Raw genomic sequence first — 26795 nt, 5'->3', positions numbered from 1 at the left:
ATTTACTGTGTGTCTTATGGAATACCTAATATGTGTTATTTATTTTGTGAGTCTTTAATGATTTGCCACAACATGCATTCTTAGAAGCAGGTAGTCTTAGAGGAAAGAAAATGTTGATGTGAAGTGATGTAATATCTAAAAAATTTTCTTTAAAACAACTATGTTTCCACTATTTTTTTGGTTAAAAAATGAACAGGAGAAAAATCAAATTCCATCCAGCACTTCCAGCTGCAGACCAGAACTTGCACATGACAGAATGGCACAATGTCTGAATTCCAGTTTCCTGGCCTGAAATTCTAGCCTTTGCAGACTTCCTTGACTTTTGTTGACTTTTATGCCATAAGAACCTGGAGTGTTTACTGTCAAAAGACTGCCAGGATTGGAAAAAACACCAAAACTATTAGAAACTATTCTAAAATTAAGGTAGTCACAGTTAATTTAATTCTGCTGTTCTTTCTTACATATTAGTTGTGCTATTTTCTACAGTAAAATCACTTTGTTAACTGTACATTTGGATGGATTCCAGAAGGAAGATGTTCGATATATCCATTTCTTCCTATCACATTCCAGGATATGGGCAAGTCCTTACTCAGCAAGCATCTTATACTTGCCACTGGACAAGGCCAAGAAGTAGCATGTGACTAGATGATGGGAGGAACACACCATGAGACACATTCAGAGGAAACAGAAGCTGAGATGTCAAAGATAATTTGCACATGGGTGTTTCCACTCTTGGTGTTACAGCAATGTGATTCTTTTAAAACACTGCATTTTGTGGATTTTTTTTTTTTTTAATTAATATTTGATGGACTGTTTCCAGAAAAGCAGGAGAATAGCCCTCCATTTGTGCAATTTTTCACCAGTTGATACAAGGAGTCTCTTTGTTTAATAAAACTTTGTCCCATGTGGGTTTTATTATTCTATGAATGTGTTCATGGAGGTTAGCTTGCTCTGTCCAAATGCAGATGCACAAAGCTGAGTCTTTCCCACTGCCGTCCTTAAGTCTTTATGTCAGCATCTGTCATCAGTCCAGTGGCAGAAGACTGGAAATTAATGGGGGGCTGCAGACGTGCTAATTCCTTCTAAAACTGTGTGATTTTGCTGAAGAACTAAAGGACCTCTTGCTGTTTGGTCTAAGAGAAAACCTGGTCATACTAGGAAGTGCACCTTCTATCAAGTTCTTTTAATTTATGAGGATTGTTTCTGGAGTTTGTGCTTTCTTCACTAGTATCTGAGCATGACAGCCTTTTGTTGCCTCAGATTTTTAAATCCAGACTGATCACCCAGGTTATATTTTCTTTGGTTGTTGAAGCAGAACTAACTGCAAAATAGAGGAAGTTTGTTATTGATTCACCAAAATTAAGAACTGTGTCTTTTCACACACTGTTCAATGACTCCCTGCATGTTTTGCCCTTGTGTGATTTTTTTTTTGTTGTTGTTGTTGTTCTGAGCACAAAAGAATCATTTTAATAATCTGAACTAAGAAGGAAGCAAAAAAAGTTTTAATTCAAAGTCACTTTTATTAAAAACTGCTTCAGAAAGCAGCAGGTTGCAACATAAGAAGCTCAGTGAAAGAGAGGGGAAGATGAAAGATCTGAGTGTAAAATTCGTTCCTTATTCTCTCTTTAGAAAAATACTATTTTATTTAAAGATTTCCTTTTGGCTTACAGCCTTTTCAGTGAGGCTGAGACTGCAAACTATTGTCAGTCTAAACTGCTTCTTCAGTCAATCAGGCCATGGACTAACTTCTGAAAGTAAAACCATAAACGTCTTTCTTCTCTCTCAGAGTTCTAATTAAACTTCTTTCTCCTTTCTTTAAACACTACTCGTGAAACTGGGATTCAGACCTGTAACATTTTCCCCCAGTTTGTTTTAATTCTGGTTATGTTTTTCTTGCACAGAAGTTTTGTTTTACCCCTGGCAAGGGGGTGCACCCAGCACCTCTTGAGTCACAAACAGCCCTGTTTTGCAAAATGCAACCAATAGTGCTCATGACAGCCAGAGATGAGAGTTGCTGCCTTGCAAGGATGTCACAGGCAAGGACAGCAGTCCCTGGAACTCTGAGGGAAGGGAAGACTAGGATTTGGGGAGGGTTTTCACACAGGGCAGAGCTCAACTTGGCTCTGTGTTGAGAAGCATTTTCAGCTGCCAGGATGGCAGCACCTAGTACAGAGGTCAAATATCACCTACCAAACCACAGCTCTCATGGCAGGCAAGGACTTGTGGGTCTTCCAAGTTTTGGTTAAATCTGGGAGCTCAGGGAGGGGGAGAGATACAGATTAATCTTAGCAAAGACAAGAAGCCATTGAACATACTCCAAATTACAGCTTTGCACTGTCCAGAAGGCTTTTCAGTTGTAATAAATTGCAAGATACTATGTATTTTATAACAGAGGATAAGAGTCTCTGGAAGAAGACATTTTGTCTTGAGCATCTGCTAAGCAAGAGTCTTTCAGTTATCAGCAGCAATGGAAAGATGACTAATCTTGATGAACATTTCTGAGGAAAAAGATCATGTATTCCACATGATTTACTGAATATAAAGCTTGTTAATTTTAAAAAAGAAGAACATACACACACTCATATTCACATCAGCTGCTGTATTTTGAAAGATCTTCCTTCTTCTTTTGAAGGAAATATATATGTAAGTTAACTATATCAGCATATCACTCCATCAGCAGAGATTGCATGCACTAATTTGCAGAGAAAAAACTGCTGAGATTTCAGTCAAAACCTGGGAAGTTTTAACCTTGATATAAAAAAACTGTTTTGTTTTAACCTTGGAACTTCTCTTTCTTTGTCGAAGAAGCTTTTGTGGTAATTCTTGATCACTTTCCCCTGTGAGCAGGCCAAGCTGCACAAAACTCATGAAAACAAAACAAAATAGGTATGGAAAAACATGACTTTGTTTAGTGTTGTGGTCATTACAGTAGATAATTAGATAAAAAGAAGCTTAAAATTAGCCTATGTTGTACAGTTTCTAAGTGCTTCAGTCTGACCAAAATGGCTTAAAATGGACATGTCACAAAGGAAGGGTAAGTCCTCAGAGGAAACCTTACAGATTTAAATTTTGTGTATATATATGTGTATGTATATATATGCACACATGTAAAATAAATATATTTTAATCCTTAATGCTGGCTTTATTTCAGTAGCAAAACAAATGCCTAGGAAAAGCATATTAAAAATAACAAACACATTTTATTGTCTCCAAATGATAATGTCCTTGGTAAATATAAATATGAACAAACCAGTATAGCTTTGTAACCGTTAATCTTTATTGGATAAATGTATGTTTTACAAAGTAAGCTTAACAAAATAACGTGGTCTCAGGTTTTGAAAACCCATGTGGCATAGACCTGACCTATGTTCAAAAAGAAATGATAAAAAACTCATCAGACAACAGTTCATTAAAGCTAATATTTTCAGTGGTTTATGCAAAAAACTAAAAAATCACAAGTCATAATAATCAAGTATCAACATGCATTTTTCTTTGTAAGATGTGATTACATACGCTAGGAATGTGTACAAGGACATACAAATTTATAGGACAGATTTTGTTTCATTTGCTCTATTGTTGTGCTACTGATACCTGTATCTAGTATAAAAGAATTTCAAATAAATGTTTTCCTAACCCACCTTCCTGTTATACATTAATGGCAGGTGATATCTGATTAAAATGTAATGCCTGTAAAAAGGAATTTATAATTAATTAACTTTTGTGTGGAGAGCTAGAACAAGATACATTTAAACTTTAGTATTGATTTTTATGCTTATTCAAATAAAAATAGTCAGACAGAATTTCAGGTACCCAAATTTTGAAAGCCAGTTACATGAATGTAACTGAAAAGTGGCCCAGAGTTTTGGGACCAGAACTACTAAGCCAGCTAGAATTTGCTTTCACTAGTTTAAATACTGGACTGGCTTACCTGCTGCTCTGCAATGGCTTTTCCTGAAATACTGATTCTTGGAAAGCTGCTAGGAAAACTGTCTCAACAACCTTACTGTTAAGTAAATATGCAATATTATAAGGTACATCCTTCTGAAGGAGCTCCAAACACCACAAAGTTTGTGTATCTCTGTGCTGTTGGCGTATCCTGATTTCTCTAGCGTATATGCCTTTGCTTTGACACCCTGCATTGGGTTACATCAGGTTTTAAAAATTCTAAGGCTAGGGGAAAACGTTACAGTTCCCCTGCCTGATCCCCTTCACACTGCAAACTAAATTACCTTAGCTTCAAGCTGTTACTAAGGCAAGAACTACTGACACTCTTCTTCTAAGAGAGAGAGACTAAGCATAAACATGTGCTAAGAATCTGTAAAAAATTATACCAGATACATCTTCAGAGGTTTGAGATGGGAATGCAATAAACCTGAATCCTTGACATCTATATTTTCACATTTTTTTCTTCAATTTGAGCTCATTCCAATCCAGCACAAACTTCTTTCTTTCTTCCTTTAGATCTGGTCTCACCTGTCTCTGCTTATAATACATTCAGGCTTGTTTCCATGATGCAAACTTTACATGTAAGGAGAACTGAATAAATGATCCAAAAATTTTGAATCAGTCGTTCAATTCCTAACATATATTTAACTGAATTATATTTAGAGATTAAATTGACTTTATGTAAACTGCTCTTTAAATTCCTTAAACTCATTTTCCTTTGTTTTTCATTCACTTTTGTGGAAGAGAGCAATAGCAACATTTAATGATTAAATAGGTGCAACCCAGATGATAATACTCTGTGAATCTGTGTCAGCTACCCTACGTATTCAGGTCATCTCTGATACACAAGTAGCAGCACATTGCTTCAAAAAAAGGCTTCCTGATCCTTCAACGTTACAATGCTATTTCACAGTCCAGTGAAACATACCAGTTCCAAAAAAGCTGTTTCTTCAGATAATCTATTGGGTTGTTTCCTTTTTTCACTTCGTTTCGAAAAGAAGAAACCCAGCAAAGGTGGAAAAGCGTTGATGGTCCCCATGGAGGGCTCCATTTCCCATTCGCAGCCAAACTTCATCTCCCTTGGCAAGTTTTAGCACTGCACTGTTTCCTGAAGTATCTGCTTTCCCTTTGGATTCATAGCTAAGGATGAATATTTTAACAAGTCAGCTTTTTGTTTCTCAACAATGACCAAATAAACAACTTTTTAAAAAATCCAAGAAGTACATTGTTATCCTGAGTTAAACTTTCTTGAAAGACTTGCCAACATTTTGTCAGATTTATGAGGATATTTTGGCAACTTTCTACATTTGATCTCCTAGTCAAATTTTTTACCTTACCTAAGTGCTAAATTATTTCATTCCTTTCTGAAGTTCTGGAATTTTAACTTATTTTTTTCCAGAACACAGGAACGAATTTTTTTGTTTAAAATGAAGCGCTGCTGATTGATCACAACACTACAGATTTCCTGTGATGCTTTTTTCCCCTTGCATTAATCCCAGCTAAATTTAAATGCCTCCAGGCCAAGAGGCTGATGTGAGCTGAGCCCCTGTTCTCTCAGCACAGGCAGTGAGCAGAGACAGGCAGCTTGCTCCATACTGAGCCTTTTATTGGAATATGTCCCACATTTGATGTGGGCTAACCTCCTGGCTTTGTGTGAATGTAGGTCCCCTTTCTTCCACCTCTTTCCTTTTCTGACATCAGTGCTTCAGGGGGAATAGAAATGAAGCACTTTTTCTTTTGCAGAAAAGATCTATTGGGATTGAAGCAGCCTGTAGTGGTGTGCTAATGATAAAATGGCCAGTAAATGGAATCTTTACTACCTATGCATCTTACTCATCCTTACTACTGCAGCTTAAACACTTTCCAACTTTAAAGTAAATTTCTCTGCCCTCGTGTTAACAGGACTGTAACTAGTCACTGGACACTTCATTATTTCCTTTCTCTGACAAGCAAGATGAGGGTGAAGATATATTTTAGCAGAATGACAGCACGATACCACTGAATTACAGCCCTGACTTGCAGTGCTAACTCCTTTCCCCTGAGTTTGAGGAAATGGTGATCAAGGCTGAATTTTAGGTTCAGCATCTGTGGTTGTACTGTCCAAATATGCAAGCTGAGGATGGCAAAATAAAGTAGTTTTTCTGGTTGGTATTTTTACCCTAGAGAATTTCTTCTAAAAATGGACAATTTTACATTTCTTGAAATGTGAGCAAACTATTATATCTGTACAAATGTCTTTTGCATTAAGATGGCCTGGCCTTTTACTTACCTATATAAGCTGAACACTGTATTACCATTATGCATCAAGTACACGTACACTTCCTCCACATCTTCATGTTTCATCATATTGAAAGTAAAGAAATACACCCCTGAAAAGGTTATAAAATACAACTTGTTTGCTTCACAGAAAGAAGTAATCATGCTGCAGATTTGTGCTTCTTTCTTAAAACACATAACAGCTGTGGACAAAGATGCCTTCCAGTTGTCAGCAGATATTTTACTTCTGCTTATAGTGTTCCAAAATCTGATTAATTTTAATTCTGCATATGGCAGGGGTTGTTCTTCCTGCATCACAGCTGCAGAAGAGGAGGGATTAATGCAGCTGAAAAATAACCCATGAAGGACTGTAATGCCTCATTTCCAGCCACACATCTGTTGGAGGTCAGCTCACAGCTGAAGATGGGGATGAAGAGATTGATGAGAGGCAGGAGGTGGAGGAGGGAACTGTGAAGTTGCTGCTGCTTGCTACAACATCAAGGCCATGGTTCTATCATCACAGTGGCTGAAGGGCTAAGCCACAGCAAAGCAGACAGTCCTGCTCCCTCCTGAGCCCTGGCCATGCCTCTTCCTCCTGCCTTTGTGTCAGCACTAGTCTCACTGGCTGGCAAGACCTCTCTCAGCTTGCTGAGTTTTCAATTCATTTTTCTGGAAAGTCTGTAGCAAGAGCTATGCAGAGAGAGTGCAAAGGCAGTTAAATAATGCTTCATCATTACTGATCACACTTCTCCCTGTAACTCCAATAATTGCATTATTTTTATTTTGCAAATGCTCACCATTCACTGGAGCACCAAATCTCCCAGTCATGACATCAAAAAAATTTCCAACATTGGTTTCAACACTACTGAAGATGATCCCACTGTTCTGGTTGCTGAAGTGAGTAGCCATTGAAGCCATGAACGCGACCTGCAAAAATCCAGTTCTTATTCAGACAGTCATTCACAAAAGCACATGTATAGGGCAATCAGGTACAGATTTTATCCTGTATTTGCAGTCTGTTTATTTTCCTGACAGAGATGTTCTTCTAGGGCTTGCTCCAAGGCCAATAAACTCCAGTTAACAAAACTCCCATTGAATGAAACTGGAAGAAGACTAGGGTTCTCATATTCAATTGGACTATTCATGACTGTAAAGTAAGCTATGGTCAAGTGTTTGCAGTTCAGGACCTTAATTTCAGATTTTATTTACTTTTTAGTCTTGCTAGAATGATGCCACAGCAACCTAGTGTTGAAATGGATGGTGCTTCTGACAAAAGGGTTTTATATAGTTTTGATGTATTCCTCAGTGCATTTAAATGGGATATTGCTTTTAACTGCATGCAAATGAACAATGCTCAGTAAAATCCATACACATTAGTGTTTCTTGCTTAGAGATATATGAAGCATTTTTATTAGAGATCTTCTGGAAATGCAGCAGCTGGGACTCAATATTCAATGCTTTTTCTATCTTGTCAGTTGCCCTCAGTCTTGAAAACAGAGGGTGGTGGAGACCAAGAGGGGAAAATAAGAAAATTAAAATGGTGCTTCCACTTCATGTTTCACTTCTTGCCATAGAAATGTTTCATAGGAGGCAGTGCAAAACATCCCATACCAGACAATTTCAATTACCCTCAGCAAGATTCCAGGGAATGACCCTGCTAGCTGGCCTGGCCAGGGAAGGGAGTGACCTTTTCTGAAAGTCTGTCATCCCCCACCCCACCAATTATGTGAGTAATGTTATGTGGTAGCATCAGAATTGCTGCACCTTGTTGCCAGAAGATTACATACACTTGGCATTTTATTTCTATCTCAGCTTCTTAAATGACAAGTGTTCAACTGCAGCTGTTGCTACCCATCACAACTATGATGGGTTTTTTGTGAAATTCCAGTTATGCTGGTATTTAAAAATTAAAAAAAAAAAAAAACAAACTCCTTTTGATTTCAGAACCAAACCAGAACAAAACCAAAACAGACAATCAAATGCAAGTCTGGATCCAACAATGGAAATTGTTAGCCATCTGTTCAGAAATTTGAGGACCTCCAGATGTGAGCTGACAGCTTGGGCTGATTTTCCTTACCCCTGCATGGATACATTTTCTGTGATGGCAAATTGTTAATATCTTGCTTCTCAGCCAAGATCACATCAAAGTTTTTTGTGTGTTAAAGGAAAGCAGCTGCAGTGGCAGATTGATGGAATTTATTGCTTTTGTCTAGATTCCATTTCACAGTTTCTTTGACCTTGAGCTACTTTTTGTGGGCTGATCAGAACAGCAGAAAAGTAGGTCTTTTCTTCCCAGGTCTTATTATGAAGTAACAGGTCAACATGGATGCACAAAGTTTTTCAAAATAATCCTGTACTTAAAGTAGTATTGTATTCAAAAGTGTTTTCTCCACTATACCACCACTGACTGTAAAATTCTGAAGTATAATGTAAGAAATAATATGCTATACTGTAAACATTTTTAAACACATCTGTTAAAAGGAGTGATGGAATTTTAAGTGTGTGAAATAGGTATAACAATATGAGCTTTTGTTCTTCATCTTTTTCATAACTAAAATTACATGACTGCCACTGTCTTTTTGTAAGAAAAAAATAGTGGTAGCATATTTCAATATAGTACAAGGACTTATGTTAAATATAATTAAAGGTATGTTTATGAGATATTCAGCTATACTGTATGTATTTTATATATGTATACATGCATATATTATATATATGTGCATGTATATTAATATATATATACATATACATGTAAATATATATAAATACACAAGCTGTCTGCCATCTGCCAGATTCCTGGGATTTGAAAAAGCTTTAATGCAAAAACAGTGAGATTATGCCAATATAAGAGTTGAGATCAGCAGCTCAAGCTTGAACACATATTTAAATGCTCATCTGGCTTTTGAGTTATTAATTCATAGGCAGAACCTACATAGCCCCAAACATATTTAAAATATTTAGACATATAAATATACAGAAAACTACTGAGAGGTATTTTTAAAAACTAGGTGACTCTTAGTGCATTCAAAAATACTTTGAGGATCTGGATACGTGTGCTTCTGAGAATCTCACACAGCCTGGCTTCCCTCAGAAAAATTATTCCTTTACTCTTTCCATATGCTGTGGGAAGTGCAATTATTTTTGTGATACAGCTTGGTAGGAAAATGATAGTCCCTGCTATTCTCCTTTAATAACCCAGATACTGGCTTTTTGCCCTCAAAGGGAAAGCATATATGTTTTTTTCTGCCTATTTCTCAGCTGGATTCTGTCTAAAGCTTTTCTTTTCCAGAAAGATCTGGCAGAGAACATTTTTCAGTAAGGACAAGAGCTGTATATGGCTGTTGCAGTATTAATTTACAAGGAAATTTGCTTCTTAAGTATCTTATAGTAATAAGGTGCTGTTTTGTCAGTGAAGAAAACCATGATCTGAGATTTGCTGCAGCCAATACAAGCCAGAGGTGTTGTACCTGTAGCTCTGGGGGAATCCCAGGATGACCCTTTTCGCCTTTGGGTCCATGATGGCCACGCTCTCCTCTTGGTCCCATATCTCCTTTGTCTCCTTTCTCACCTTTGGCTCCTTCCTGACCAGTTGCTCCATTATTGCCATTGTTTCCATGATTTCCTGAAGGGAAACAAAACTTTCCATTTTACTTAAATAATTTATAGTATTTTAACAGATAAGAGTGATAGGGTCCTCTTCTACCAGCTTGCAACACAGGTACTCTGCAGTGCCAAGAACCCCAGGCTGAGCTGTAATGGATAAGAAACTGCTGTGAGGTCAGGTTGACAGTAAAGGTTTTGGTGAGCAAGTTTCAGAAGGACATAGATTTTGGGAGTTAACCCTCATGTTGCCTTGGTGTTGCTGTATAAACTGATTGCATCCCAAGTCATTGCTTTGTTGTAGAGATGTTCAAGAAGACCTCAGAAGACAGAAGGCTTAAGGAAAGCAAAAGCCACTTTCTGTGGACACATACTAGGTAGCCTGCAGAAGTAGTCTTGCTTTTGCTTTAGTATAAAAATCAATTTCCTGGTAAATTAAGTAAATCATGGTAAGATAAGATAATTTTGAATAAGATTTTGCTATCTTTAAAACACATCCACACAGATAATACATGGCTGTAGCATTAAAGTTGCTAAAATCTGTGCTAAAACAGGGCAGTGAGGATTTGCAGGTTAACAGTCGTTTGATTGCATAGTCCTAGATTTAAAGAAAGAAAAAAAAATTTATAATTAAGCTGTTCTGAGATGGCTTACTATGAGTAAATAAGTAAAGGGACTCATTACGAAACATATTCATGTATCTGCAGTATTACTTACTTCCTGGTGTTTTCTGACTAAATTACTGAGCAAATGTCTATGCAGCTGACAGGATTTTAAAATTAGCTAGAATCACTGAGCAGTTATTACACATCCTGCAGCAAAAGCTTGATCTTTCAGCTCAGGGGATTAATTAATGTAAACATTGTTCTAATTCTACCTGAACTGAAATTACGTTCCTTGCCACTCTGTTCTTTGATTATTCTCTCTGGTTACAAATTTACAAGAAGAATGGCATTGTTGTGATCAAATCTGATGATGAAGTGATCCTTCAAAGTTTTCCTATTAAGAAAAAAAACAAACCTTCAAACAAGGAAGCCAAGTAGTGAAAGAAATTATGACATTTTTTGTTTTAATAGAGGAATCTGCAGCTCTTAAAAATAACAAGAATGATCCTTTATATGAAGCCAGAACTGCTCTACCAGTTCAGATCAGAAGTCTGTTCTGAAGCAAGCAACATTTGATTCAATCAAGGGGAAAAAACAACTGCTGCTGCTCCCCTTACAGGCACAGCAACATGAAATCCAGCAAATGAAGGAGACAGAAGCCCCAGGGTGCAGGAGGCTGCTGCCAGATGTGTGTTTGTGGTACCCTGTGGTGACAAAAAGTGGGATTGAGACAGTAGGGAAGGGCAAAACTGGGAAATGACCACACCCCATTATGTGCACTGCAGCCTTGAAAATGTGGGTCTAGTATAAAATCATATCCTGCTTCTAAGAGTCCATCAATTTATTAATAAGTAATGGATCACTGAATTGCATTTTTATTGTGATAACAGAAGAGGTAAGCTTTTGAACTTTCAGTGACCTGTTCATTTATGTTGTACCTCTTCTTTAGGAATGGTGATTTCCAAATCCCTGAAGGTAGCTGCTGTAACAAACTCACGCCAGCATGCAACCAGCATTTTCCCTTCTCTAGACTCTTCTATTTCCATATCAATTATCAGATCAAAGTATATACTTTTCTTGTGTATGCTGTTCTTCTGTGCACATTTTTAATGCAAAAAAAAAAAAAAAAAAGGACTTTTTTATTATGGAAGACAAGATCAAAGAAGGAAGTAAAGGAATTTCTGTGAGAGAGCAGAAGCATCTGTATTTCTATAAATATTGACTAGCAGGATGGTAGATGAAGAAAAGCACTTGAATACAGTACACAGTAACACAGCTGGACATACAAAGGTGATCACAATAATCAGCCCCAGGGAAGAAGTTCTTCCAAATTTATTAGGAACTTCATGCTGTTTCAAGAGACAACAATTTTCCCTAGAGATGTAATAAGATTACTTTCAGTATGAACTTGTGGAAGCTGAGGTTTTATAACAAAGAGGTTTTCAATGGAAAACATCTTAGAATATAACTGAAAATATCTACTTTCTTCTCTGAAATTACAGGAGAGATTGTGTCTGAATCTGTCCCCAAATACTGATGTTTGGACCACTCTTTGTTATTTCATAGAATAACCTGTAATTTATGGTCATCAATTATAGTGATAAAAAAGTGAACTAAACTTCATCCTTACCTGGCATCCCAGGGGGCCCAGGAGGTCCTGGGGGCCCTTGGTAGAGTCGAACTCCAAAGTCACCTCGGCAGCAGGAACTGCAGTCTGGATTCTGTGGTCCAGGCTGGGGGGGCTAAGTGCACAAAAATAAGCTTTAAGTAGCTCATTCATGGAGGACATTAATCTTATGCATGTTGGTTACAGGGTCTTCATTATATATTTCTGTTTATATACACTTAGTAAGTTTTCAAAACAGTTCTTATCTGGCATGAAATTCTCACATAATTAGGTGATCCCTGAAGATGTTATTTTTGGAAGATTTAAAGGAATAGCTCTCAAAGCACTCAAAAGTCTAGAAAATACTAAAATAAATCCATTCAGCATATTCCTCTTCCTGATCCCAGACCTGTGTATTTACAGGCTACTAAAGTTGGGAGACCCTAAAAAGTGCCAAGACACAAGACAAAAATTAAATTTACCACAACACAAGATATTAGAGGCTTCTGATCATTTGTAGTGGTGAATATGTAACTATGAAAACCTGTATGCTGACTAATAAAGCAGCATAAATAAAATAATGAATTTATTATGTACAGCTCACCTACTTTAGTAATCCATTTAATAATGGTTTTGTTTAAGTGATTTTCTTTTCCATATTATTGTGTTTATACTAATGGAGACTCATTCAATTCTGACTGGATTTCATGACTTAGTTACCACAGATCTTCCAGTATGTCAGATAAGGCCAAGGTCCAGTGTTTAATCTTATTTCTCTCTCTCCTCATTTGTTCCTGCTTTGTTTCTTTTCCTCTGCAACTCTTTCCTAATATCCTGAGATGCAAACCTTATTGGTTTAGTGGCAGAAGATGAGCCTCTGGCAGAATGGGAGCTGTCAAATGAGCACAGATGTGCTGTATTCCTGCCCTCAGTGTCATCAGTGATGTCATCTGAAGCTTTCTGCCTGTGTTTGGGACAATACCAAGCATAACCCCAGAATACATTGATTTCAAGAGGCATATGAACTTATGGATATAGAAAATTCAATTAATACCACCACCAAAATATTGCAGCCCTTCCAATGAGACAGACACATGCACTGTCCAGCTGGAACCAGTGATGGTGGAGTTACCATGGGAATTAAGGCCAACTTGACAGCTAAACAAATATCCTTCAAATTCAAAGAGTTATGGAAAAGTTATGACTTGCCAATGGGCAGAAGGACTTCATATTTATGGGGTTTGATCAAGGCTATGCTTTTTAGATTAATTCTGGACAAGGTCTATACTTAATGAGAAAAATAAATTCTGCCTCTTGAACTGTGTCTTCCTGGAGAACCTGTTTGTATTTTTCTGGCTGTTTTTGTCTCTTCCAGTTGTTAGGCAGGACATTACTGACAATCACCCAATACACTTTTTGTAATTTTCCTAATATGAGACAAGAAGTAGCTCTGCTTTCAGCTCATTTTTAGTCCTTGAAAGGAAGCCTAGTACAAGAGGACTGGAATTTTTGTACCCCCTAAAAAACAACATTGATTTTTGCATTGAGATTAAAATTGCCGTTTTTTTTAGATAGTGCTTCATATTCATGTTAAATGGGAAGGTGAAATAAATACACACCTGCCAAGAGCTAAGAAGTCATATCAGCCTAAAAATATCCAAAGATTTAGAATGCTGGATTGTAACTGTGAGAAGACATAAATCCAGGAAAGTGGACTGCGTGTGAGACTCTCTCTGTGCAGTTTGTCTTTTTCTGACAATGCACTGAAATCTTGAACAACTTTATTAGAGAAACAGCTTTTTTAAAATAAAATAGGTGCAAGCAATGGTCATAGCCAAGTACTATTTGGCATTACCTCAAGAAAAGCTCATTAGGTTCTTAGGTGTGAAATAAGGCAAGTCCTGCCTATCTGGTTGTATGCAACAGTTTCACTGATTACAAAATAGCTGTTTATGCAATCCATAAAGTTATTAATATATAACCTTTACTGATTCTTTCACATTTTTTAGGAGAAAAAATTTTTCATGGTCAAAGAGGCTGGATATTTGGGATTTTTTTAAATCTTTAACACCAGACAACTTCATGAAGATTACATTTAAAGAAAAAACATGTTCATAAACATATGAACATAAAGTAAAGTAAAGTAAAATTGCACTCAAAAGTGACAAAGAGATTAGTTGCAATCTATTTGCCAAAGGCAGCCTTTGCAGCCATTCGTGCATAAATTTTGTTAGTGAATCTTTGGCTTTGCTGACAGAACATGAACATGATTTAGGATCTTGTGAAACACATCTGCCACATTGATATCCTAACACTGATAGAAAACTGGAACTGTTTCTGAAGCTATTTGCTGAATTTCCCATGATTTAGTATATAGGAGAATGATCTAGACAACAGATGGTCTATAAAATTCCCTTAATTTAAAGCTGTGAATGAGTTATAACTGGAGACCCAGCCTTTTTGACTTCCAGATTGATTTTGTGAGTTTCTGTTTTATTATCTAAGACAATGCAGAAGACAAGTAACTCCACCATTGTTGGCTTCTGTTCTGAATGCAAACTAGTCTCTCTCTGTGGGCAGTAAGGCCCTCAATGCCCCTTTTCCAAGCAAATAAACAAACAAAAATTGCCAAAATTCAGGCTAAAACACAGCTTGGCTAGCTGTGTATAGAGATTTTTCATATTTTATATGAGTTAACAGCAGTGTGGAAACTGGCCTTGCACCCAGTGCAGCAAAGACAATAGTAACAACAAATGCTATCATCTCTTTTCCACAACAGGAAATGGGACCTTTAAAGCACTTCAGCAAGAGGGTGAAATTCCCCAGCCTAAATTCATTTTAGCTGGGTGGAGCTATTCCATCTAAAACAACCAAGAAAGCAGGAACATAGGAATTGAATAGTTTCCACATAACTCAAGGGAAAGAGAGATTTGGTATGAATTAAAATATGTCAGTGCCACCTTTGTTCTTCCTCTGCCTAGAAATTCCTGGAGTCTGGAAGTGGAAAACACATATTGCATAAGCCACTGTGATTGATTATCCCTGTCATGCATCTGCTAGTGCTCCATTTCATTTCAGTAAGCCAAAAATCGCATCATTTCCCCAGAAAAGATTACTCCTTGGACATGGGCTGGCAGGTAAATGACTGCCATCAGCTGTACTCAGACTCAGGGCTCATTTTTATTATCACAACCAGTTCCCCCAGCAGGCAGCTCCAGATGAGTTGCATTAAACTCTTTGACAAGAGACACATGTGGCCTGAACACAGTGACACTTTCTGCGAGGGAGAGTTTGAGCCATAAAAGGCTGTGGCTTTGCATTAAATCCTACATTATCTGACATTGTGTAGTGTTAAAGGGGAATCTTTTGTACATGGTCTGCAGCACACAGCTGCTGAATTCTCCCTGCAGAAAGGAGTACTGCACACACTGTCTGGCTCTTTGGACTGCATACCTTATGTTTTACACTGTTTGTATTCTGTAAGCACAGTTTAACATGCCTACAGTTAAATATCTGTTTTGCTGAGTGCACTGGAGGAACATTTAATTCCTGCCCAAGAAATACAAAATACAAAGCACCATGAAGTTTTAATACAGGAAATACAGTGGTATATTAAACCTATTCCCACACTGTGATATGTTCAAGCCCAGGACAGAGTTTAAATCAAAAGTTCTTCTCTGCTTATCATAACATAGGTTATTATTCAACACATATGTGCACGTTCTTGATTTTGGCAATTCATCATATCATATTTTGATCTGGAAAAATATTAAAACCCCAGATGGTAAAAGGTGAACTATACAGGACTCAAATATTTGTATCAGCTGCAGAAAAGAGCACTTGTAGTAAACACAGTTCTTGCTGTTTCTCAAACACATTGATAAAAAAAACTCCTTCATTTGAGTGGAATTTTGTTTTTCCTGGAGCTAGAAAAAGCTTCACCTTCTGCCCTTCAGATTTTTTCCTTTCAAATTTGGACTGAGATATTTTGTGTATAGTCAAGTTATACCATTTTCCCTGTGTTATAAACTACTCATTGTAGTATGTAAAGGGCCATGAAAGGCATAAAAAGATTCTCAATTTAAAATGCAGATACTACAGACAATTTAGAATGTCATTGCAAGCCTTTTTTCTTCTTGAACTCTCAGTTGATTTATATTATTAAATCTACTCATTACATTAGTATCTGCAACTCCTTAGAATAAAATTTTTGAACATTGAGAATTTCATTATGTTTGTCTCAAGCTCAAGAAATATAATTTATATACATAGCTTTAAAGTAAAATTATTCTCTGCTAATTGAATCTCTCCAAATACCTCTAGAAATGCTGTAATTTTCCTTCACATGCAAATGAGTTAGCAATATATAAAACTTTGATATATTAAATAATTAATACCTTGGGATAATTAAGAGACTGTATTTCAGAATATATGATTTCACAAGTTCACAGTTTCAACAGAACAAAGTACTGCTGCCTGTGTTGAAAGCAGTGTCCCCAACCACTGCTGGTACTACCAGCTCATTAAAAGATCCCATAAAGCAGCCCAGCAGAATACAGACCAATATACAACTTTAATAATAATTATTTCATAAATATTTAACTAATAATGTTAGCAAAAAAATAAAATATCTCATTAGCTTTAAAGATATCTTTAGAAGATTAATTCAGAGTACCTGGACTCTATCTGAGGTAGTCAGTTCTACATCATCTACCTCTGGTCTCAGGACTTTATGGTCTGTAGATGTGCTATTATCAACAGTCCATTCTATAAGTTGATTCCGCTGTTTCAATATTTCCCTGCTTCTGGAATCTTTGTGACCAGTCTGGTGGTGACTTTGCAATATTTTGGCCACTGGTTTATAAGATCTTCTGCTCACCTCCATGTATTCATCTTGACACAGGCAAAATGGAAGAAAAAATAAAGCCAGTAGATGCCAAATGATGAAATCCTTCTCTGCCATGTTAATCAAAATAGTTTTTCAGGAGTCCAGCAAATGCCTTGCAGAAGAAGAACCTCTTTGCTGCAGACGTTATGTGGTCCTTTCAGCTTTTCCACTAGTAAGCCTGGCACTGAGACCAGTACCAGGTTTTATATGCTTGCATGCAATAAATAAAACTAAAAATGCCAAAGTGACAGGATCCTTCATCCAAAATCAGTCATGCTCCTTTAAACAAACCAGGCATTATTCACCACTTCACCACCACAAGGAAAATTGATTTGTATGCTGGAAATGACCACAGCATTTAATGGACTCCTGTGGTTCCTATTTGGGGGCATTAAAAAATGTAGCACCTTTCCTTTGGCATGTTTTTGTTTAAGTGTGAAAAAATGTGATGGAAATGGGGAACATGTGGCTAATGGTTTACGCTCCTTGATTAGACATGGAAAGGCTGTGAATTCACACTCTTAAATGTCTTTTGGACACAGTCACCTTTCTTATTTGCCAGGAAATTCACACACACAACTGCGTCAGCCCAGTCCGAAAAATCCTTCCAAAAGCAATTAGGAAACAAAAGCACAAGAGGAGCTTTTGCATATGAACCTGACCCAATGCCTGTTTCTGACTATGCTTTTCATTCACTAGAAGAAAAATATTGAATTTCTGTCAGTTGGCCAACAGTGGAAGGAGACCGGGTAAGTAGCTTTAAAAAACTGAGTTGAATTCAGATTCACAGAGCCCCATTTCTCAGCATTAGTTCAACATACTTGGCCAAGTAATATTTTCTCCCTCGAGTTCCTGATGTTTTCCTAAATGTAATTGCCAAACCAAGTTTTATGTTTTCACTGCCGAGTAAATATAAATTTACCGGGGGCTTATTTCAGACTAAAAGAATCAAATTATATATGTATAATAATAATATCCTTATTTTATTTTTTGAACCACCCACTAGTATTCTCTAAAAAGCCATTACTGCAGGATACAGTTCTGTACACGCATGCACAAGCACAACCAACCTCCCCAAAAGTAACTAGCTCTTAGGTTTGTGAGCAAGTCTTCACCAGTACATGGCTGCAGCAACATTACTGAGGAAGGCATTAGTCCCAGGCATGATCCCCAGCCCTGCAATGTGGTGGTTGCTGAGTGATGGTAGGAAAGTGCTTGAATGATGGTGAGAAAGAATTCTCAGTTCCATATTCTGGTTCTTCTGTGGGAGACAGCAGGACAAGCCATGTCACAGGAGAGACATTGGCTGGAGAGGAGTGTGGGCTCCTGGTTATCTCAACCCACAGGCTTGCCAGGCAGAGATGCATCTTCTTGCTTCATGCATTTGTTGTCTTTATTGCTCCTATGCTAAAGATTTAATGGCAGAAACCTTTAATTGAATCTTAATTCAATTTCAGTGAATTTCAATCTCAGGTCCCCGAGGCAGATATTCAGAATTATTAAATAACACTTCATAGATGAGCTCTTGAGCCTTGCTGCAGTATATAAATATTAATTGACTAAATAGTCTTGCAGAAAAGGCTCATTAGCCTATGCTGTATGAACTACTGAAAATCCTGATTTTTAAACAAATGCAAATATTCTGGTTATTTTACCAGGGAAACAGAGATGGAAGGGAATTTACAGAAGAATTCAGAAAACAGTTGCAGATTCTGCAGAAGCTGCTGCCACCAACATGGGTTAACTTTTCAAGTAGAGAGGACTTTCTTGGTAGGAAGGAGGTTTGAAAACCTTGGATTTTGTAAAATTGGGAGTGACAAACATTAATTTATCTTGGCACTTAATAATTTGATTCAGCAAATGGGACAGCACTTATGTTTTTGGCTGACATTAGGGGTTTCATAGCTTTCCAGAATCTGTTCCAGGAGCTTCCTCTGGCACATGTTTCCAATGTGAGTAATGAACATCCACAGCACCCATGTCCCAAAAGGAGAAGGGATAAAACCAAAGAGATTCAGGCTTCAAAGCCACCATCTATCATTTCATGCAAAAGCTGAAACAAGCATGTTTCTTGGCAGCTATTAGAAAGAAAAAAGATTCCTTCTCTTCCTCGCTCACTAATAGAGTCCACCTGGTCCCTGCCCATCACTGCTCTTGTGGTTTGATGCTACACACATTTCTCAGGCCCAATTAATAGCAGAGTTTAGACTTTGCTCTTTTATTTCCAGTCTTTTGAACAGAATCCCATCTGCAGAAATATTTGCTGCCCATTATTCTTCTCTGTGCCTTCAGCAAGGAATGACTGTCCCACAAATTCATTGTCTAAAGGCAGAAATTCTGGACTCAGAAGTAAAGAAACAATGGAGCAATTGATTCTCATTCTCCATTTTTAATCTTCAAATGATCAAATACACTCATTCAAACATGTGACTCAAATCTAAAATAACAGGACATGAAAATTGCAGCTTTGAATTAACTTTCTGCTAGAATAAAATGCTGAAAAAGCTTCATGCTGAGGTAAACAGATCTTCCTGATCTGGAGATGAAAAAAGGACTATCCTGAAAGGTTTGATTTTTCTTTCAGGTGCAAAGCTGGTGTGTGTTGCAGGTGTTTTTACAGACAAAATAAAACCTGACCCCTTCCCTACCTCTTCACTATGGATTTGCACATCCAGCATCACCCTTCCAGCCTCTGGCAGCTGAACTCACACATGGCTGCCACTGCATTTGTCCTCTTGGTCTCTGGCAACAAAATGTGCCTCTATCTGCTAATCAGCAGCTAAGATGAAGTGAAGCACGTGGGTTTGTTAGGGTCAGGTAATGAGATACCAGCTAAAATGCTAAAACTGTAGAGTGAAAGCTGCTCCCCACCTTGTATGCAGGTAAAAACATCTCCATGAGAAAAGGGATCTCTTACAACCATGCTATTCATATTGACATTGGGTAGGTGGGTTATTGGTGAGGTTAGTATGTAAAATTGAAAGCTACTTTTTCAAGAGGCAACAAAACAGAAGCATTACAATAATTTATTTTTTTTTAATAATTAAGAATTCTGTGGCTCAAGAGAGGCCTGTATCTGTAATTAAACATTTATGGCTCCTTCACTTACAGCTAATCCTGTGTGCAGTGATAACTCCTCCATACCAGACATGGAGATAATGTGCACCTGCAGTTTCACAAGCAAGTCTCCACTGAGACAGAGAGAGGCCACAGCTGAAGGGATGAGGGTCACTCTGCCCCATGCCACTATGACACATTGACCAACTCCAAATTCCCAGGCCACTGTAGTTCTCTGGGCTCATTGCTCCCTGGGTTCACTCTTCATCCTGCCCTTGTAGGGCTGCCTGCCCCCTTGGTCTGGCTGGAATTTCCATGCAGCAGCACAGGATGAAGTCTCCTCTGTCTGGTGCCAAGGAAAAACACCTGCCCTTTAGCTCACTGCTATAGCAGCCTTGGGCACAGCCCTCAGACCCCAGCCTGGCACCTGGCCTTCTCCCATGTCTGTGCTGACTGCTGTAAACCCACAGGATCAAATTGAAAGTGTCTGTGGTCTGCTCCCTTTTCTGTGGCAGTTTTGGTCAGTAACAGGGATTCAGGCAAAACCCATCACCCTCCTCCCCAGGAGAGCCTACAGAGTGGGCCACCAAGGGGAAGGCAGATTCATGGGGCTTTCCAGGTGTTTGTAACCTAAAAAGAGCTTACAGTCATTGCCCACAACCTTCTCCATGGTTAAACATTTTGTTCTCCTGTAACCCGCAGCCCCTGAGCTCTGCAGACAGTGGTGTGCAGTGGGTGGTGGTGCAGTTTGGCTTGTGGCACCCGAGCTGTGTGGGGTTTGCAGTCACACCAGCTCCCCAAGGAACATAGCAAAGAAATGTGGTTTACGGGTGTTTCCCAAACTGGCTATAGGAAGCTATCCCAATAGCTGTGGAGAGTGAGGGGAGGGCAAATCCAGCTCCATTACATGGCTTCTGCCCTCACCAGTGCAGAAATCCTTTCCAGAAAGGTGTGGATTCTCCCTAACTGACTTTCTATCAGTCAGGAAGTCCCCTTACTTTGCTTGACACTGGAATTTTCTTTCCAATATAATATGAGAGCTGGGGCTGAGGTCCTGTGTCTCCATCCACTCTCCACCTCCTGGATTCCCCAGGGTAGTACCCGGAGGTGATATGTTCCAGCAGCCTGGGACTACCCCTGCTACCTTGCCCCTCCATTTTACAGCCTAAAACCGTTTTTCTTACCCTGTCCATACACCTAAATGGAAGGATCTCCTAAAAGGGCAGAAACTCAGGCCTGAGCTCCCAGCTACAGGAGAGCTGCAGTTCACATGATCCTCCAAAACACATCTCAGCCTCTGCCAGCTCATCTGCAGAAACCCTTGCTCCAAAATATGTGCAAGAGAGACATTCACTTCATCAATGCCGTTTTCACAGGTCTGACAAACTGCCTGGATCCAGCACTTGATGGTCCCAGATGGGATGGCCAGGTGGTTTATCCAAGTCCCTTTCAAACTTGAAGAAATAGATTTCACAGTGGTGATAGGGCTGCAGAGATGGAACAAATAATGCAGCGTGATAAGCTTTTTCCAGTGTGCAATCATCAGTTATCCGTCTCTAATTGAAGAGCCAGAGCACAGTGACTTCCCAGAAAGCAGGGTGGGGAGAGAACAGACACAGTGCCAAGAGAATAGCCATGGTCAACATTTTTGTCGGGGATGGATATCCTAGTTTGGATTAAATAAAATCTAACTCAAATCTTTGGCTTCCTCTTAATTCACCCTTTTTCCCCCTCAAGTTTCAAAATATTTAAATTTATTACTTGAAATATGCTCCTCTCTGCAGTTCCTTTGTCCTGGCCAGGACCAAAACTGTGCACTGCTGAAATACCACAGAAACAACTACTGGTTATTTTAACCACCCAACAAGCAGTAATGAAGGTCCTGTGAGAAGCCCTGTTCTGGCTGCACCCTCAGCTCAAGCTCTGCACATTCAGGAGGTGTGACGAGTTCAGGTGAGGTGTGCTGATTTTGGGTGGGAAGCTGAGAAGCAGTTTCAGGCCTGCAGATTTCTTCTGCCCTGCACAATGAAAGACACAAAGACAAAATGTTCTCAGTGTGCTGCCATGTCCAGGAGAGGTTTAGAATAAACTGTAAAATATTTGTCTGGGGACTGCAAGCAGAATTCCAGAGTTTGCATGACCCAGTGTCACACAAATAATTTCTAGCAGAGTTCCTAAGATTCCAAAGATCTGTAAAAGATGAGATGATCTATAAAAGCCTCAAGAAAGCAGGCTGTCAAGTGAAAAACAGAGTTTATATTAATGGTCAAACTTTCCCAGTTCTCCCTCCTCTGCTTGGCCCCAGGATGAAAATAAACTGTGGCAGATCCATAATCCATTACCATGATAAAATCTTGTTAATGAGATAGTTCTTGACTGTTGTGATTATATATCTGATTATTCACATCTTTGTTTTATTCATATATTGGGACAGGGAACACTATCAGTTAAGGGTGGGGCTGTCAGGAAAGTGGTAGCACTCTGGGTTCAGATTTCAACCTTCTGGTGAGCTCTGCTGAGATCATTAGGCCAAAGGTCCAAGCCCTTGCTTGTGAACACACTGTGTCCAGGCTGCAACCTGTGTCACCATGCCTGGGTCATGAAAGGGACAAAATAAATCAGACTGTGGTAGGAGGAGGTGCATCCATCACCACCAACCAGCAGTACATACCCCAAATGGGCCAGCCTGAGGGGAGCTGAGAACCAGCCTTAGAAAGGTTGGGAAAAAGGATGGACTTGTCAGAAGAACCCAAGCCAACCTCATGTATAAAGCCAGCAGCTGCAATGTGCTGGAGGCCTAGCTTTTTGCTTTGTTTATTCTCCTTGTAAAAGGTTTGTGATAAATACCCCATCCACAACCATCTGTTTACCCTAGAAGAGGGAGAAAATGGACAGACTGGACAGAATGGAGAGGGACATCTGGCACATTCACTTTCATTCATTGCTTGCCTGCTTGAACTAAAAATATTTTTTTAAATTTATGCTGCAATAAGAACTGGGAAAGAGCCACATGGACTGAAGACAAGTAAAACTCCCTTAGAGGGCTGGCAGCCCTTGCTGGGTTAAAGCCCAGCCAACTAGCACCATTTATAACAGAGAAGAATGAGTTTCCTACGAGGAAAAGCTAAGCTTGTTTCCTTAATTTGAGTTCTAAATATTCATAGGGCAAAGAAAAAAAAAAAAAAGATACTTTTGAAAGGATATTACATCACCATGGTGGGGGGTTTATATTATATTTTATACAATGGTTTTATACACTTGATGAATTCCTTGTTCATCCATAGGAAAAGATAGATGTTCCTACAAAGTCTAGACACTTACAGACCATTTATAGACCTGTTACCAGCCACATCCAGCCTTTGGTCTTGAGACTGTCAGCTTTTACTCTGGTTGAGGGGACAGCTCTTAACAGGACTTTCTGGAGTTTCTCCAAATTTTTTCTGCCACATTTATTACCAAATGCTTATGCCCTTATGACAACAACTGGACTGATTCAGAGTGAGTAAAGTGGAAATAAAAGCAAGTTAGACCTAAATGGTTTGGGTGGATAGTTCTCTAGCAGTGCCTTAGGCACAGCTACTTTTCCAGCTGCTTCAAGTGTCTGTGTTGTTGGAGTTTTTCTTTTAACAAAGACACAAGAGCAGTCTGTCGCATCCTTGCTGCCAATTAAGGACCTGAGCAACCTGTTTATGCCTGTGTATGTTGGGTGTGATGTTTTAACCTGCCATCAGGACAGCATCCTCAGGATAGAGGGGTGTTAGGGAGAGGTGCTGTGTGGAGACAGGGGTTCTCTGAGAGCAGTGATGCCATTTCAGCACTGGTCAGGTGAGGAGAAGAGTGTCTTGCTGTCCTGGAGAAGCCCTTCTGCTGCTCACAGGCACAGCCTGGCGTGGCTGCCTAGAACAGAGGCTAGACAAGATTGAGAGAATGGAAGTGGGTGTTTACTAAAGGCCTTCAAAAGGCACACCTTGGACAGTCAGGAGCCTCTGAGAGGGGCTACACTCAAAATGGACAATGATCAGGAGCTTTTTAGACAATTATAAGTTTGGTCCATTTGCATATCAGGAGTTACTCCTCCAATTACAGCTTCAGGTAGTGAATTCATATACCCTCAGTTTGCTCACCCCAATTCACTTTTGGTTTTACTTTTTGGGGCCTGAGGCAGTCCTTGAGTTACAGGCCTAGAGGGATGGTTTTGTCTGAATAAAACAGGAGAACAGAAGTTGACAAGCTATGGAGTTTCAGAGTTATACCCCAAAGCAGTACAGGATTTGGAAAATATAAAAGCAAATTCCTAAGGCATCACAGTGAGGCAGTGTCTGCAGCCCATGGTGCACTGCCCTGGGGGACGATGCATCATGTGAATCGATTTCTTGTGAGCACAACCTCACAAGATGAATAAAATGTTCTGTCATGGAGTAAATAAAAAAGACTACAGTTCAACAGACAGTGTAAAAATTAAGGGTGAAAACAGCACTGCCTAAGGTATTTGCCCTTTGGGCCTTCAGATGCTGAAGGATTTCCCCAGATTCTTTCTGCTAGCAGCACTGGGAGTCATGTTTTTTCACTTTCATGATAACACAAATGCTCTGGAAAACCCTAAGTGGTTTAGAATAGTCTTTTTGGTAGTGGCCCATCCTCAGACAGTGGTGTTTTCATCAGAGATAGCCATGGGGTTGTAGGATTCTGGATAAATCCTTAACAGAGCATTTCTGGTTCTTGTTCTCCCTGAGCTTTCATAGGTGGGGAAAGCTGTGAACTTTCTTGAATTGGGTGTTTTCTCATGCTTTGCTTCCACCTCTCTTTGTCTGTCTATTGTTTTTAACAAGGGTTAGAAGTTTCTCAAGCTTGAGTGCCATGATTCACGTGGTGGATCATACCACCCCATTCAGCACAATTGCTCTGTACCCTGCTGATGTCAGCAGGGGCCTCTTCCTTGCTGTTCCCCTGATGGGTTTTGTCAACAAATAGGACAGCCAAAAAGCTTCTCTTTCTCTAGCATAAAACTAAAAGTCACATGAGAAGCTGAGGACCTTGTATAAGCAGTTAATCCTCTCCAGTTCAGTGTAAGCCACACATCCCCAAACAGAGGGACTGGACAGTGAGGCACAACTGCATCATCACCAGCTCCAGGTAAAGATGATCCCTGCAAAGCTGAAGGTTTGAGCAGGTTTACATCCTGAGGTTTTAAAAGTAAAAAGTATTACATTCATGTAAGAAATGGGTGAACTCTGAGCTAGAGCCTTTGCTGTCATCTCCTGCCAGAAGGTTCATTTTTAAAATCACCTTCCCAATATAATGCAAGGCAATGTGATGGCCATGTTATGGCCACCCACACGACAACCATGTCAATTTACTTTGTTAGGAACATGCTATGGAAAGATGTGTTGCTTTTATTTTTAATAATACTTTATGGAAAGAAAACATTTCTTTCTATAAGCCTTACCAGGTAAAAGTTCAAAGACATCAGTCTTCCATTCCAAATCAATTGCTGCTAAGGTGTATTAATTTAATTTTTTGTTAACTAACTTATTACTGCTTCTATTTAAGAGAAAAATTATTTCAAGGTTTGTTTTCTTTTTTTTTAGAGAATCATCTTGGCATATTTCACAATTTGAAGATAACAAGGTGGAGTCTTTTGTCTGATGAGACTGAAAGTGGTCAGAGGGCTGGACCACCTCTTGTAAAAACAGGCTGAGACAGATGAGATTGTTCAGTCCAGAGAAGAAAAGGCTCCTGAAACCTTCCTGTGGCCTTTCAATACATAAAGGAGGCTTATAAAAAACATGGAGGCAGACTTTATAGCAGAGTCTGCTGTTACAGGACAAGAGCCATTAAAATAAAGAAGGTTTGATTTACATTAGATACAAAGACAGTTTTTACAGTGAGGGTGGTGAAATACTAGGACAGGTTGCCCAGCGGGGTGATAGATACTTCATCTGTAGAAACATTCAAGATCAAGTTGAATTTGCAGGGGATTGAAGTAGATGACCTTCACAGGCCTATTCCAGTCCAATTCATTCGATGATTCTATGAGCAGAAGTCTGAATGTGTTCATAGGAGGTATCATTTTTTCATATATGGCTCAGATTCATTCAGGCAATACAGGCTTTGGAGAGAAATAAAGAGAGCTGATTTCTCTAGCACATTTCTAAAAAAGCCTCAGAAACCTCAGGACACAGAAGCTGCTAAAGCAGACATTAAATGAATGATCTGATTTTAATGTAGCTCATTAGTTCATAAGAAAAACAGATGGGACAATGAATTATGGCCAGAAGTTCATCTGCAATGGGACACACTTGGCTCAGCAAGTTTCACTCCACATCTGTAATTTCTATTAACTTCTTCAGTAATGTCAAGTTCAGTTTCTGGTGGGAAAGAAACCTGAGTAATTTTATGGAAGGCTCAGCCACAGGATTGTTAGCAGATCTCTGAGTGGAGACAGTCCCGAAGCAGGAGGCAGCAAGCGCAGCCTCCGCCCGCACCTCGGGCTGAGCTGTGAGGACGGGGCGTAGGAGAAGCAGCGCTATCACTGCCATCAGCTCGTTTGTTTTGCTGCAGCCTGTGGCCAGCTGTAGGCATGGGTGAAGCAGGCAGGGTGCCAAGGCGCAGCAGCATCACGAGGGTGAGCAAGGGAGAGAAGCTGTGCATCCCAGAGCAGCCTTTGGACACATATCTGCTGCTGCAGCAGCAAAGGCAGCAGAGCCTGCCTGCCTGCTTGCCTGCCTGCCTGGGGGCAACTGGTGGACCACAACCCCACTAGGCAACTTGGATGGCATTGACCAAGATCATCCTCACCAGCTGAGGAGGGGCTGGGCGAATTGGGGCTGGGGGCAAT

At 39.3% G+C, this 26795-nt stretch overlaps 1 protein-coding gene across 3 annotated transcripts; it reads right to left on the bottom strand.

The window, feature by feature from the left end:
* Window positions 1-3231: 3231 nt before the first annotated feature.
* Window positions 3232-21193, bottom strand: C1QTNF3 (C1q and TNF related 3). Of its 3 annotated transcripts, none has more exons than XM_079330645.1 (6): window positions 20956-21193; window positions 12037-12148; window positions 9669-9823; window positions 6999-7128; window positions 6215-6314; window positions 3232-5085 (listed from the first exon to the last, which is right to left on the bottom strand). In XM_079330645.1, exons 1-6 carry the CDS (start codon window positions 21148-21150, stop codon window positions 4926-4928), a joined length of 852 nt encoding a protein of 283 aa, XP_079186771.1. In that variant the 5' UTR covers window positions 21151-21193; the 3' UTR covers window positions 3232-4925. The 3 variants fall into 3 exon arrangements, with proteins under 3 accessions (XP_079186771.1, XP_079186770.1, XP_079186772.1); XM_079330644.1 differs by lacking the exon at window positions 20956-21193 and adding an exon at window positions 16688-17215 and having other exon boundaries at window positions 3234-5085; XM_079330646.1 differs by lacking the exon at window positions 20956-21193 and adding an exon at window positions 16892-17215 and having other exon boundaries at window positions 3238-5085.
* Window positions 21194-26795: the final 5602 nt, after the last annotated feature.

Source organism: Erithacus rubecula (assembly GCF_903797595.1).
Source record: "Erithacus rubecula genome assembly, chromosome: Z".
In the NCBI taxonomy this organism is placed as follows: domain Eukaryota; kingdom Metazoa; phylum Chordata; class Aves; order Passeriformes; family Muscicapidae; genus Erithacus; species Erithacus rubecula.
This window is presented reverse-complemented; position numbering and strand designations above follow the sequence as displayed.